Source organism: Cyprinus carpio, chromosome B17 (genome assembly GCF_018340385.1).
Source record: "Cyprinus carpio isolate SPL01 chromosome B17, ASM1834038v1, whole genome shotgun sequence".
Classification (NCBI taxonomy): domain Eukaryota; kingdom Metazoa; phylum Chordata; class Actinopteri; order Cypriniformes; family Cyprinidae; genus Cyprinus; species Cyprinus carpio.
In genome coordinates this window covers 11,541,003-11,555,666 of record NC_056613.1, presented here as the reverse complement: position 1 = coordinate 11,555,666, position 14,664 = coordinate 11,541,003, and the positions used below count along the sequence as shown (strand labels likewise).

General features: G+C 37.6%; 2 protein-coding genes across 3 annotated transcripts; one reads left to right on the top strand and one right to left on the bottom strand.

Moving 5' to 3' along the window:
- Window positions 1-736: 736 nt before the first annotated feature.
- LOC109077041 (serine/arginine repetitive matrix protein 2-like) lies at window positions 737-6,108 on the bottom strand. 2 transcript variants are annotated; one of them, XM_042742219.1, is made up of 8 exons: window positions 5,744-6,108; window positions 5,172-5,317; window positions 4,430-4,967; window positions 3,089-3,674; window positions 2,562-2,632; window positions 2,357-2,453; window positions 1,682-1,800; window positions 737-1,575 (listed from the first exon to the last, which is right to left on the bottom strand). In XM_042742219.1, exons 1-8 carry the CDS (start codon window positions 5,963-5,965, stop codon window positions 1,192-1,194), a joined length of 2,163 nt encoding a protein of 720 aa, XP_042598153.1. In that variant the 5' UTR covers window positions 5,966-6,108; the 3' UTR covers window positions 737-1,191. The 2 variants fall into 2 exon arrangements, with proteins under 2 accessions (XP_042598153.1, XP_042598152.1); XM_042742218.1 differs by having other exon boundaries at window positions 2,357-2,456; window positions 5,744-6,107.
- A 373-nt stretch (window positions 6,109-6,481) lies between these two features.
- On the top strand, window positions 6,482-13,271 carry LOC109077060 (protein FAM98A). Its single transcript, XM_042742217.1, has 8 exons — window positions 6,482-6,631; window positions 7,174-7,322; window positions 7,416-7,550; window positions 7,884-8,068; window positions 10,789-10,869; window positions 10,971-11,087; window positions 11,206-11,373; window positions 11,882-13,271. Exons 1-8 carry the CDS (start codon window positions 6,591-6,593, stop codon window positions 12,530-12,532), a joined length of 1,527 nt encoding a protein of 508 aa, XP_042598151.1. The 5' UTR covers window positions 6,482-6,590; the 3' UTR covers window positions 12,533-13,271.
- The last annotated feature ends 1,393 nt before the right edge of the window (window positions 13,272-14,664 follow it).

Genomic DNA, 14,664 nt, shown 5'->3' with positions numbered 1-14,664 from the left:
TCCAACACCTCTCTAAGCAAATGGCCAGGCAGTACATCAGATTGACAATATGTACATTTCATTTGAGAAATTTATGCAATAAATTGAGATGGAGACACTGGTTTAAAACTAGTGAAACTACAAGATGGAGAGATCAGGTGAGAATGAACCGGGTCAGGAGGAGAGAGGTGAGATCTGATATCTTGTACTTTCTGCACAAAGAAACCTAATAATTCTGCGCAGGTCTCGAGATTGCCAACAGGGGCTGAGCAAGCAGCTGGATTAAGAATTGACTTTTTAGTTTTACTAAGAACTTTTGGCCCGTTTCCATTCATGGCAATCAAATTTGAAAAGTATTGAGATTTTGCATCGCTGACAGACTTTTGATAGGTGGTTAAACAATCTTTCAAAATTTGAATAACGTGATTTACTAGTCAATGGTTACTAGTCAATGGTATCAAGGGAAGGGGAGGTTTTACTCTACATAACATTTTATAAGACAAGATGATGGTGTAGAGAGTCATCAATTTTTGGTCTGTTTTTTAAAAGAGAAATAACTATTTTAAATGGATATAGCAGCTAAAAATGATTTTGTGTTTGCATATGGTCAGTCTTGAAGCCACAAAAATTCATCTCTATTGAACACTGTACATCAAGCCAATTCACCAAGAAACTATAATCACAAAAAGGTCCAATTTAATCAACCTGGCATTAATTTGAGGGTTATAAAGCAAATAGAAAACACTGACCACCGACCTCTAATCCAAAAACCTTTTATTCCTGCACACAAATTTTTCAAGCCAAGAATGAATAGTTACATTTTTCAGAGCTAGACCGTTGAAGCGGATTTGGTTTGTGGAACACTGTTCATAGGACAATGACAAATGGGACAAACTTCAGGTCGGGCTGGATATACAACCAGAATGTCTGCACATTTATGGAAAGTTCTGCCCTTAGTTTTAGTTTGACATCTTCTCTGGTTGTTCACATTTAAATTGAACAGACTGAAAGTGTCTCTATATAAGTGAAGCGTCCCTGTACTACACTGTATGCGGTTGGAGTGTCACCTACAGGCTGCATTAACATATTAACAATCATGTCTATGCGTTCTGAGGCCTTCAACCAGAGAAGACTCACCAATGACTGCTGATTGAAATGTAGCTCAAAAGTTCATACACATAGCTGAAGCTTTTAGAAGAAAGATCTTTAACACTAAGGTGAATCCTTATCTCCTTTTTTCTTCTCCTTGTCCTTTTTCCTCTTCTTTTCTTTTTTCTTCATTTTCTTCTCCTTCTTCTTTTTCTTTTTCTCACTCTTTGTTGATTCTGCATCATCGTCATCATCAGTTTTATCCTTTTTCTCTTTGTCTTTACTCTCATCTTTACTGTCTTTGCCCTCTGGCTCGTTTTTGAGTTTGATATCTGTAGAATGAGGGATTCTTTCGTCTCTGGTGCGCTTTCTGTCAGGACTGCGTTCCTTGTGGTCCTGGTAGACCCTTGAGGACCTACTGTGTGGGCTCTCTCGTCTGTGAGATGATGTGTGATTCTGGTCTTCATGTCTTTTAGCATCCCTGTGCTGCTCCTGTGACCCAGTTGTCTGCAAAGACAAGAGAGAAAGCTTTTGTTTCTTTCCTACAATTACAGATGCAGCGTAATATAATTTAGAGTTATTGATCCATGGTAAATGGCATTTATAATGTCACCTTGTTCCTGTCCTTGCGGCTGTGACTTTCTACATGTCTCTCTGCGCTGTTCAGATCGCCAAAGAACTCCTCACAACGCTGGCAGAAGAAACCCATCACTGGGATCAAACCACCTTCACCTACAATCAAGATATATTTGCAAAGATGCATATTTAAACTTAACCATTCAATAATGATTAAAAGAGTTAATGAAATAAAATAAAGTCAACCAAAATAAAAACAAAATAATAGCAAGGTTCATGATTGATAAAAGAAAAAAAAATGTTGTATTGAACAAATAAAAACTATATTTTTGCATGGCTCACGGTTGAAATATATATATTTTTTAATTACACACACATACAGTTCATGGTTGAAATAAATTTATCAATTGAACCACAAGATAAACAATATATATATATATAGATTAAAAAAAAAAAAAAAAAGATACTATTATATGGTTCATATTTCAAACAAACAAACAAAAACCAATAAAAAGTTGAACTGAACCAAAAGAAAAATTAGCATTCTGTGACATTTTAAAGATATGGATCATGATAATTACTGTTAAAATTGGTATTATTCATAAATAAAATATTCTCATCCAGCATTTACTAATTTAATGCAAGGCCGCTGAAATCGCTAACAGCATCTTTATGTAACTTCAAAAATCAAGTTGAAGAGCTCATTTAATACCTTCCTGTTTCAGAAGACCCTCCAGTTCCTTCACCAGGTACTCTTTCCTTTTCTTTTGAATCTGTTTCTCTCGTCTGTCTCTCTCCTTCTCATCCGTCTTCTTAAACAGTCAAACGTGTTCACAGTTAGACTCTTGGGAGCATGACATAACACTGAGCTGATTTTAAGAGTTGTGATGCAAGGTAGGTTTCCAGACTCTTCATACCTTCTCCTCACGCTTGGAATCGTGATTAGAATGGCTGCTTCCAGAGCGATTACTGTCCTTGGTTTTGGTTGCTGAAAACAGACACTAAAAGTTTAATGCATTACAAACACAAGGTCCTTGTGAAGTCTTCTTGGTCTTTTTATCATTTCTTCAAATAGCTGACAGACATCCAGAACAAAACAACAGCTATGATGCAATGCAGCCTCTTAAAATGCACTTTCAAGAATCTCCTGACACTATTCTGCATCTTAAAAGACCAGTTAATCAAATTCCAACCAGCCAACTGTAGAACAGATTCCATTCAAACTTTGTTTTTTAGATCATTTCAGCCTTTTTAGTTTTATACATAGGCCTGCTTTGTTTGAAAAGACTTTAAAAATAGTTTGAAAACCTCCCTCTGTTATGGATCGCATGTTCTTTAACTCTGGTGATGTTATCATGATATCTGCATTCTGAATACTGTTTGGTCTTTATCAAACTTTGGGTAAAAGTGACAACTAAAAAGCATAAAACATGCCAGTTCTGACCTCTGGACAGTGCTTGCAGCGCCTCCAGGGTTGGTTTGAGCATCAGGAGTGAAGCAGGCGTTCCTTGTTCTTCCTTTTTCTCTTTTAGCCTGGCAGCCATTTTACAGATGTCAGCCATGCCTGGATTCAGGCCGATGGTCCTCAGGAGGGTTTTCACCTTCTCGCATTCCTCTGGAGTAACTTTCGTTGTGCCAGAAGCAGCAGGTGGCACGCTAGCAGGCATGGCATGTGCTTTGGGTTCCTGGAGACCGTGAGTCTGGTGTTCTTTACTGAGATGATGAACCGGAGACCTCACAGATCTCGTCTGGGCCAACGGAACGGTCACAGCCTGAGGTTTGGATCGCTCCTCTTCCTCTCCATAAAGGAATTTCTCTTCATCTTCAACACTCTGGAACGCAGGCTTGGTTTCAGGCTGCTGGTTGGGTGTGTTCCAGGATAAGATATTGGAAAAGCTGCCACTGTCTCCGCCAGCCCTCTCGTGAGGAAGCATGGAACCATAACGGAGCTCAGCAGAGGCTTCAGGTTCTAGGTTCTGGAACCCTGCATACTGATTTTCTAGAAACATTCCCCTTGTGTCATCAGCATTCTGTTTAGAAGACAAGGGAAGACATTTCACATTACTTGTAGAGAAAATTATGGGCCTGAAAGTCAACAAGACAAAATAAATATCAGTGTCAAGTATCAGCAGCAGCAAAAATGAAAAGTGTCTAGGATTGTACCAAGTTCCTAAAAAATGTACTCTTTCAAGTTGGTTTAAAGTTCAAATTTATTCCCTTTAAAAGTGTCAAAAAATTTAATTTATTTTACCTTGAACATCTTAACCGTCTGAAAAATTTTTTTTTTTGGAATGTATAAATCATGCATTATAAATTCATAAATATCACTGTTTTTTTTAATTTATTAAAGGTTTTTTTAAAATTATTAAATTGAGTTTTTTTAATTTTTTCTTTAATTAAAATGCTTGTATTTAATTTTTTATTATTTGTATTATAATGTGTTTTTTTGAGCTACATTATGTGTTTGTATAGTTTTTGTTTTCACAACTGGCGATTCTCCAAAGGTTTGCCATTTGAATGATATATGAGCTACATTTCTCTGCGTACGGAAATGACATTACGAGCACATGGGAATGACGTATTTATGCAATTTCCTGCAAAATCATCCTGACAGCTCTAAAATATTTTATATTAATGTTATTACACGTTTATCAAAGTGGGTAAAATGGTATAGAAGGTAGATTTTTGAATGGTCTCATTAATAATAATATTAACTTTTCTTTAAATAAAAAAAAAAGTGTACTTAGTGTAGCTTTAATAAAATGTCATGTTAGGTGTGGCGCACCTGGCTTCTAAGGAGGGCATTCTTGACCAAAGGCAGGTGTTTGTCTAGATCTTTGTTTTGTAGGATCTGTTTTAGTCCATGAAATACATCAGGCATGGCACTGCTGCTATGGCTGATTCCGCTGCTGGCGCTGCTAGAGCTGTGATTTCCTTCAGTTGTTCCTCTGGAAGAGTGTTTTGTCTGGCTGGGGCTCAGGCGTGACTGACTCTTACTGTGCGTTCCGCTCTTCCCGTGACTGCGGCTGCGACTACGACTCCTCGCACGACTTTTGGCCCTCGTGCGGCTTTTACCTCGATTGCGACTCCGGCTGCGTGTTTTGCTGCGAGCCCGACTCTTTCCACGACTCCGAGCTTGACTACGACCGCGGCTCCTTCCACGGCTCCTGCTGCGGCTGCGTGGACGGCTCCTCCCTCTGCTCCGACTCCGCGTTCGGCTGGGATGCTTGTCTGCTGTGCGATCACCATTGTCATTTTTATCTCCTGGCAGCTCAATCCAGTCACTTGCCTCCAGGATTCGGAGAAACTCTTGTGCCTTTTTCCTGTATTGAAACCCATGGAAATGGATGTAGGGTTATACACACAATATTGAAAACAATAAATATTACGTGAGTATCAAATCAGCATATTAGAATGACTTCTAGAGGATCAAGTGCACACTGAAGACTAGAGAAATGCCTGTAAAAAAATTTGCTTTGCATCAGAGGAAAATTTTTTTCTTTATTTTAAACTATAGTTCTTTATACCTGACTTCTTGGTTTTGCTCATCTAGACTTTGGGTTGACCAATTCTGTGAGGTGTGACCAAGCTGATGCTGATTTGAAGACGTAAGCAGAGAGCTGATCAGCGATGATCCACTTTGGTCAGCGGTGTGGCTGGTGAAGGGTCGGTTCTGCAGGGGAAAGAAAGCAATGAAAGAAAAACAGAAATATCAACAAAACAATAAGTTTTAAATCCAACATTTTTAAACAAAGTAAGACGTTAAATGACAAAGTATGTAAATATCTGCAGGCTGCTAATCAATCAAACAAATGAGAGCCACTGTAAATGCATTGTTTTAAATGAAACATGACATGTCACTGCCGGACATTGCTTGAGATTGCCACTCAGTTACTACATGCAATGCTAGTTCACCGTACTTTCACGCACTGCTCTGAAAATGCATTTCTTACGGAATCCAAAGATATTGGATATTGGTACACAATATATTTAATTTTAAATTAAATATATCAATTTGGCATTTTCACCAGGTGGATGTAGCCAATACTGCGAGAAGAAGATGCAGACTGGGTTTATGACTGGCCCGAAAAACACGCACCTCGTAAAACGATTCTCTGTTGTAGTTTTCATTCCCTGCTCCGTACGGGCGTCCCGGAGGAGGGCCGGGCGGCGGAGCGCAGTATCGAGGCCCTAGAGGAACCCCAAAAGGAGGGCAGAAGGGCGGAGGTCCAAAAGAAGCTGCGGGGTGTCCAAACCCTGAAGGGGGTACCGGTGGCCGGTGATAGTCCGGGTTCGACGTACCTCGGTACATTTTGTGCATAAATATCTGATCAATTCATGTGTGTTTTCAACGAGTTAATTTTTTCATTCACTCTCTTAGCTCCGGTGTGTCTTCATGAGTCTGAGCGCAGCCACAGCGCCGCCTGCAGGACTGGAACCACAGCGCAGCTCACAAACCTCACAAACGCCTGTCCAAACGATGCCAGTTCAAAACTGTTGCGCTTACGTTATTTAGCAATAAAGACAAACAAATAAATAAATATACAATGTTGATGTAAACGTTGAATACGTTTGCCATATTGTAATTTGGTTCACCTCTTTTGGATTGAGGCGCACTTGCAAACAATGGCTATATTGTGTTCATAGCAAATGCAAAAATGTTTAAGTAAAGGTGCCTCCTTTTCTTTTATTATTCAGTGAATTAATAAATGAAAAATAACAGTTATAAAAATTAATGCATGAATGATAAAATTAAATAAATTATTTATTTTATAATTTAATTAATAATGATTTAAATTATAATGCTGTTTATTTTCTTCACGGGGGAACGCAAGAACTGATAAAACGTATCCGGCATGTTTCTGGACGCCTACAGGAGCTGTAAGGACCCCAATATGCCAACCCAGCATTGCAGTCATTACGGCTGCTAGAGGGAGTAATTTACAATGGAGTTTACTGATATTCTTGATTCTTTGGAGGACCTAGGGTAGGTGAATCAAATCTCTCGTTGGCATATATTTTATTGCTTTATCAGACGTTTTGATTTTCGGTTTAAAGGCGTAAAAGCTCGTGCACACATGTCCCGGTACACCGGTGTTCTGCATGATCTGAGACACAGAACTGCTGTTGATTGTATCAACTTTTAACTATTAATTTCGAATATTTTTATCCCTCAACAGCCGTGATTTGTAGTCTGTCATATTATATTACATTATATTAAAGCTGGGGATATTGGCACATGTATTTGACAGCATGATTTATATAATCAATGAAGTGATTGGGCCGTGCTGCGTCAGCAGTGCTCAAATATCTCAAATATCTCCACTGCCATAGCCTGAATCATCATAGTCTAAATGAACACACCTCTGCCACCACATTCCCAGCTCCAGATCTGTCAATCCGTAGACTGTTCTAGAATCAGTGAAGAGCTGGTAGCACATTCTCCTAAATAGCAGGGGAAGTGCAGAATGACCCAGGACCATCTCAATAATAAAGTGCTCTGAAAAGTGTGTATGTGTGTTTCTGCAGATACCAGGGTCCACTCCTAGAAGACGGAGCTCTTGAGACGGCTGTGACTGGAGGCGCTGCGTCTCCAGAGTTCACTAAACTGTGTGCCTGGCTTGTCTCCGAGCTGAAGCTCTACTGCAAACTAGAGGAGAATGTGCAGGCGACCAACTGTGAGTGTGATCCCACACCTATAATATAATCTACGAGATGAAGAAAGTGTCGGTCAGAATGTGAATTATTGGTTTTGGGTGTGGCTTGTGCAGGTCCGAGCGAGGCTGAGGGGTTTCAGCTGGAGATGAGTGGTCTTTTAGCTGAGCTGTGCTGTCCATATCCTGCTCTCATCACTGGAGAGGTCACCAAACGTCTGCTGAATGCAAACAACTGCCTGTTACTGCTGAGTACGTAAACAAAATCATTTGCTCATTCTTGTGAATCTTTAGGAAGCTTTTTTGATACTTGAAATAAAGTTAACTAAAAATAAGTTAATGTATATTAAAATATTATTTTTCTTTTATTTCAGCTTGATTTACTAAAACAAGTAAAAATTAGATAAAAATTAATATGAACTATGTAGAGAACACAACAAAATGACTAACTAAAATGATAATGCCATAAATAAAAATTCAGAATATGAATAAAAACTACTATAGTATCTCAGTGGTACTAAAGTAACAGGTTCAAGATCCTTGTATACATCATTAAAATGATTCATATTCATACCATTCGTCCAGGCTTCTTGATCTCGGAGCTTGAGTCAGCTAGGATGATCCTGGTGAACCAGCCCCAGAAGAAGGGGCAGGAGACAGGCGGCAGTAAAGTCTTCATGGAGCTGAAGGGCATCTGTATGGCTCTGGGCATGTCCAAACCTCCTCCTAACATCACCATGTTCCAGTTCTTCAGTGGTATTGAGAAAAAGGTGGGGTTTAATTACAGGCAGTTTATATTTATGTATATTAAATTTGTGCACACACATTCGCTCATTCCTCCATTTATGCATTTTATGCAGAAAACCTCTGTGTGTTATTTTAGTGTTATTTCTATGCTGTTATAGTATTTATTAATATTTTGAGTTAGCTTTTAATTTTTATTAAAAGCTAACTCAATTTATTTTTTCATTTTTTTTTTTTTTTAATTAAATAATATGATAGAAGAGTCAGAGTAGCTTTATTGTCATTCCAGCTCTATACAGTTAGCATACAGTGAAACGAGACAGCGTTTCTGCAGGACCAAGGTGCTACATAGACAAAAACACAGGACTACAAAGAAAGTAAAATGGACATAATTAAATTATATTTGACAGGATAAGTAAAAGTTAATTAAGAACTAAGAAGACTGTTTTAGAGAAAAAAGAGCTGTAAACGTTTAACACAGACTACACAGGACTACAAAGTGCATGTGGGCATACTGAGAGAACAGTGCCGACAGCAAAACTGTGCAAAATTGTTTGTGCGGAGGTAGATGATGTATTGGGATGTAGATTGTGTTGTGGTGTTTTAAGTGGTTCATTTAATTAGGTTGTGTTAATGATTTGTTATCTGGTGTTTAGTATTGTGTTGGGTTGTATGATGTATTGGGAGTATGGTGTAGAATATGGTGTAGAAGACAATAGAAGGAAAAATATGACAGCAGACATAATAGAAGGTAACAAAACAAACGACAACACCAATAAAAACAGACAGATAGTTAGCAAGAGAGAGAGAGAAAAAATGATAATGATATAATAATAGTAGTAGTAGTAACATTGGGTTGTAACATATACAAATATAATATAAACACATTTGTTATGACATTGATTGCTTAGAAATATTTCCAGTGGATTTGGTTAATGTAGAGAAGAGAGAAAAAAAAGGATTTAAAAAAAAATGAAGCAGAAGGATCACAAACAATGATGTAAGGAATATAGTCTTTCAACAAATATAAGTAGATTATTAAATATTATTGATGATGATGATGATGATGATAGACAGGAGATACATTTCCTCATTTGAATATGTATAAAAAGTTCAAAAATGATTCATTATTGTTGCCATCGTTGACTGCTGTTCTCCAAAAAAAAAAATGATTTTATAATTTGAAGGGGGGGGGGGGCTAAATAATTACAAAGCAAGAGATGTTGAGAGGAGAGAGAGAGAGAGGAAAGTTAAAAATAGATTAAAGATAGAAAGAAAGGGAGGTGGAGTAAGTGGAATGATAAAGGAATGGGGAGAGGAATATTGAGATACCGATGGTTTGTTAAACTGATGATGAAGAGGGAGGTGTAGTAAGTGGGTTGATAAAGTTTGGTTGAGTGGTATGTTGTTTTAAAGACCCTTCTAGATCATTAGTGTATGACCTATTTGCAGCCTTGCCTTAATTCACAGACACTACAGTTCACTTTTTTCCTATTTCTCTCCCCTCTCTGTACATAATGCAGGTATATATCAAATTCAATGTGGGGGCAATAATTCATAAATCAGGGTAACTTGATACCTAGGAAAGGAGCGGTTTGAACAAAATACTTGTTTAAATTCGGAAGTCTTATGTTTGAATATGGCTGTCTGTTTTTCTTTATTAATGTAATCTCTTAGTAATTGTTGCCATTGTGTTCAAGAGATTTTGTTTTTGTTTTTCCAATTGATTAAAATTGTTTTCTTGGCGATAACTAGAGACAGAAGTATTGGGGTGACATATTCCGGTGTGGGGTTTATTTGTGAATGATCACCTAGTAGACAGTGAAGGAGTTGTTGGGATTTCGCAGTTAAAATAGACAGATAGTTTAGTAGTAACATCTTTCTAAAACGGAATAATTGATGGACAGGACCAAAGTGCGTGCAGATAGTCATCTGAAATATTGAGTGTGCAGTGAGTGCATTTATCAGAATCTGCTATACCTATTTTAAACCATTTGTATTGTGTTAAATGTATTCTATATATTCAATATATTTTGTTGAATTAGTTTAAATTTGGTATTTCCACTCAAACTGAATGTGCCGATACAAATAAGTCTCCAAAAAGTATTGTCTGTGATTGTGTTTAGGTCTTTTTCCCATTGCTTAACCAGAATTAAGTACATTGTATCTGTAGATATTAATAAAGTGTAGAAAGAGTTAACTTTTAATTTTAATGTTTTAGTTTTCATTTCATCAGTTTTAGTAATTTTATGTGCTTTTGTCATTTTTATTATTTTTTTTTTTTTTTTTTTTTTTAAGATTATTTAGATTATTTTTAAGTTTGGTACATCACCTTAAACTTATTTTATTTCAGTTAGTAAGAAAACACTTTTTGTGTTTAAGTGTTTTATCTAATATTTTATTTTATGTCAGCATTATTTTATCAAAACATTTTTAATAGTTTTAGTATAAGATAAAAATAAAAACGGTTAAAACTGTTTTACACTTTCAAATTATGATTTGTTAATAAGTGTTTTATTTTTCATTTTTATTTAAGATCATATTTAGAGCCAGTTCTTATTAACTTGAGTTACACATTCCATTCAGAATAATCCAGATTAATCAACATTAGAATGATGCACCTGTTCTGAAGCTGATGTTATACTGCATAAAAATCTTTTCTGCTCATATAAGACTGCATGTACATGTTTATTGGTAAATGAAAATCATTGTTTGTATGTTCTAATCAAATGCAGTTTTCCCACAGCTGAAGGAGGCTTTGTCCAAGGTCCCTCCAGCTCATATAGGAGAACCTCTGCTGAAGAAACCACTGGGCCCTGTACATTGGGTTAGCTCCGATTTTGATTTATATCCTCTAAAAGCACTAAACTAACCATTTTAAATCTGAACATTGAGTTAAATTCTTAGTTTTTTTTCTTAAACCTCCAGGAGAAAATTGAAGCAGTAAACCAAGCACTTGTGAATGAGTATGACATCAGAAGGAAGATGTTGCTGAAACGACTGGATGTGACCGTGCAGTCTTTTGGCTGGTCAGAAAGAGCCAAGGTACAAGAATCTCTCTTTTACTTTATGTATGTCATTAAACACTGTTTAAACTAATAGAATGAGCAAAAATGTGACGTGAATTAAATTTAAAATCACTTTGCTTTGTAATTCTATACAGACACATGCTGATAAACTTTCAAAAGTGTACCAGCCTCTTCGAGTGGCGCTGGCCACTAAAACCAGAGTATCTGTGGCCCATCTGTTTGCTGCTAGAGAAGATTTATCAAAGATCTTGAGAACCAGCAGTGGTCACATCAGGGAGAAAACAGCCTGTGCCATCAACAAGGTTGGTTAGTTTTCTAAATGCGTTGTTACCGATTCTTTTGTAGCTGCACTATTTCAGAAGTTAGGGGTTGATAAGATTTTCAAATGTTTATAAAGGAAGTCTCTAATGCTCACTAAGGCCGCCTTTATTTGATCAAAATGCAGTAAAAACAATAATATTGTTTTATATTTTAATATGTTAAAAAATGTAATGTATTCTTATGATGCCAAAGTTGAATTTTCAGCAGTCACAATCCTTCAGAAATCATTCTAATAATGCTGATTTACTGCTAAAAACATTATTTATTTTGCGCTGATACATTTTGTTTTCAGGGTTCTTCTGAATAGAAAGTTCAAAAGAATGGCATTTATTTGAAATATAGATTTGTGTAACAATGTTACAGAAGTTTTGTCACTTGTAGTCAATTTAATACATCCTTTCTGAATAAAAGCATTAATTTCATTCCTAAAAATAAAAGGCTAAGCGATAGTGAGCATACCAGAGATTTTATTATTCTTGTGTTTATTAGGTCCGGATGGGGCGTGTTCCTGATCGAGGTGGGAGACCCAATGAGATCGAAGCCCCACCTCCAGAGATGCCCACATGGCAGAAGCGGCAGGATGGTCCACAAGGGGGCGGCGGAGGACAGTACTACTCCGGTGGCGGAGGAGGAAGAGGTGGTGGACGAGGTGGCTATGATCAGCAACAGGGCGGCCGTGGAGGTCATGAGAGAGGAGGTGGAGGAGGCAGAGGTGGAAGAGGAGACCACCGTGGAGGTAAAGCGCAGGGGAACTGGCAGGACGGCTCTGGTGGAGGTGGATACCAGAGTCATTACCAGGATGGTGGATATCGAGGAGGGGGCTACCAAGGAGGCCAACAGGGATCGGGATACCAAGGAGCAGTCTACCAAGGAGGCCAGCAAGGCCCGGGGTACCCAGGAGGAGGATATCAGCACGAGGGCTACCATCAGGATGGTGGACGACACCAGGAGAGAGGAGGAAGGGGTGGGCGTGGGGGTAGAGGAAGAGGAGGAGGAAGAGGAAGTGGGCAGGGAGGAGGATGGGGTGGAAGAGGAGGGCAGAATTACAACCAAGGGGGGCAATTTGAGCAATTCTTTCAGCAAGGTGGGCAACAGTATAACCAGGCCGGCTTTGGCCAGGGAAGACAGTTTACCAGCTGAAAATAGACTGTTACTGCGATCTACAGCTTCAAAAAAGGACCCACAATTCTCTGAGGGTGGGAGACCAAGATAGACGCAGGCCTCTGAATGAGCAGACAGGCATTACATCTCATCATTCCCATGGTGCCTCTGGAGTCTGTTTTACAGAGATCTCCTCTGAATGAACAATGCGCTTCTACATGTGTACGGTTGGTTTAAACAGATCTGCTTCCTGCAGACCATTTAAGGTACTTTAGTTATTTGGAAGTGTGATGTAGGGTTGCCAAAACCTCCTAGGATGAAATTTGGTGTGTTGCTGGGTTTGTTTTCTTCTTCCTTCCTCATTGATGATTGACATCGGTCCAGTCTACTGCCTGATCTCGCTGCCCCGACTCTGAATCTGACAAAGCCTTATACTAGGAAGTGATCAAACTTTTGTTATTCTAGTTTTATTTATGGAAACGTTACTTTGACTTCGAGTTCTCAGTGTCCATCCTGTAATTTCAATGATCAGCACTTGAAAAAGTTTTTTTTTTTTTCTATCTCCCTCAGTGAGATTTTGTTAACATACAGTATGAATAAAGATCAGCTGAGTTCTCAACGCTCACGTGTGAATGTTCGTTTGCTGACTGTGTGGAAACCCAGAGATTGAGTGACTGACTTTTTGAGCTGTCTGCTGGTTTGGGAAAGAGTGGATATGGATATAGTTCACCTTTCCAATGTTTAAAGGTTTTGGAACGATTAAACCGTAAAGAAAAGAGCTCATTGTTGTGGTGTATTTTTATATTTTTAATCACAGAAAACTGATCAATTTCAAATGAAGATTCTTTTTCTTGCATTATTATAGTGGCAATAAAATATCAGAAGTTACAATGATAGAAACAACTTTACTAAATTAAATACAAGAGTTCTACGGAAACTGCAGATTCCTATGATGCAGTGTGATTGTGACATGCTTAGAAATACAGTGGCCACATGGGGGTGATAGACAGCAATTTATTTTAGTTGAATACCTGCAAAATGGCATAAACAAATTTCTAAACATTCAAAGTCATTAATCACAGTTTTAAACCAGTCATAAGGAAACATTAAACACAACCTAGAATATTTTTTAAAAGCTAAAGAATGTTTTGACTAGTTGTGATAAGTCTGTTTTAGGGTAGTGTATTTATTGATGTTTTCCATGAACAGCAAGTGAATTGTAACAGTGCACTGAAGAAATCACAGAACATTTCTACATATGACATAGTCAGTTATAACACTCATTCTAGGTCAAACAGACTGGTCCAATCTAAATCCAGGATTTTTTTTTTTTTTTTTTTTGTCTTTAAAAATACACTATAAATACTTTTAATGTAATACTTTTACAACGTCTTTTCCAGCTTAAGTTACATAAATGGTCTCCAAATATTCCAGTCAAGATGGTAAAATTCCCTTGATGTTTAATATTCAGTTTTACAGGTCAAGCTTATCTTCACTGGCAACCCTGAGATGCTGAGGTGACCTGCTCTCTGCACAACCTTGGGAATAAACGTCTGTATGCCTGATGTTCAAAATGTAGTAAATGTACACCTGTCCCTCATGTAAATCTGGCATCAACCAGGAACATGACCAGAAACATTCATAAGACTATAGTCAATACAGCAATGACAAGGTTGGTCATTTTACATCAGTTATTATTGACCATATCTTCTGATGGCCCAGAAGTGGCAAGAGTCATCAGTTTTTCAATACACATCTCTTGATTTCGCAAAGCTTATATTATGTAAAGATGTTTGCACAAGAAATTGTGTTGATATGGCTGCTGCTGCTCGTATGTCAAATGTGTGCTTGACACTTTAGCAGTAACTCTCAGTCATCAATAAGTGAAAGACAACCGATGTATAAGAAATATCCCACAGGAGGTTCTGCTACTCTAAGGCTCTTAAAGTCATGCTTAAATTGTTACATTTAAAGGGATGGTTAAACTAAAAATGAAAACTAAAAATAGCACACGCACAAAAAAAAAAGAAGAGTAATAGATGATATTTTGAAGTAAGTTGGTAACCAAACAGTCTTGGTATCCATTGACTTTCACTGTATGGACATATATATATTATTGTTAAACGATGACAGAATTTTAATTTTTGGGTGAACTATCCCTTTCAGTAGTA

Excerpts from the sequence above, each read along its gene's own strand:
- LOC109077041 (XM_042742218.1), bottom strand. The coding sequence starts at position 5,965 with ATGCACAAAATGTACCGAGGTACGTCGAACCCGGACTATCACCGGCCA. Across the intron at positions 5,318-5,743 it reads ACAGAGAATCGTTTTACGAG|AACCGACCCTTCACCAGCCA; the intron begins GTGCGTGTTTTT and ends TTTCCCCTGCAG. Across the intron at positions 2,633-3,088 it reads GCTGCAAGCACTGTCCAGAG|CAACCAAAACCAAGGACAGT; the intron begins GTCAGAACTGGC and ends GTCTGTTTTCAG.
- LOC109077060 (XM_042742217.1), top strand. The coding sequence starts at position 6,591 with ATGGAGTTTACTGATATTCTTGATTCTTTGGAGGACCTAGG. Across the intron at positions 7,323-7,415 it reads GAATGTGCAGGCGACCAACT|GTCCGAGCGAGGCTGAGGGG; the intron begins GTGAGTGTGATC and ends TGGCTTGTGCAG. Across the intron at positions 10,870-10,970 it reads CACTGGGCCCTGTACATTGG|GAGAAAATTGAAGCAGTAAA; the intron begins GTTAGCTCCGAT and ends TTAAACCTCCAG.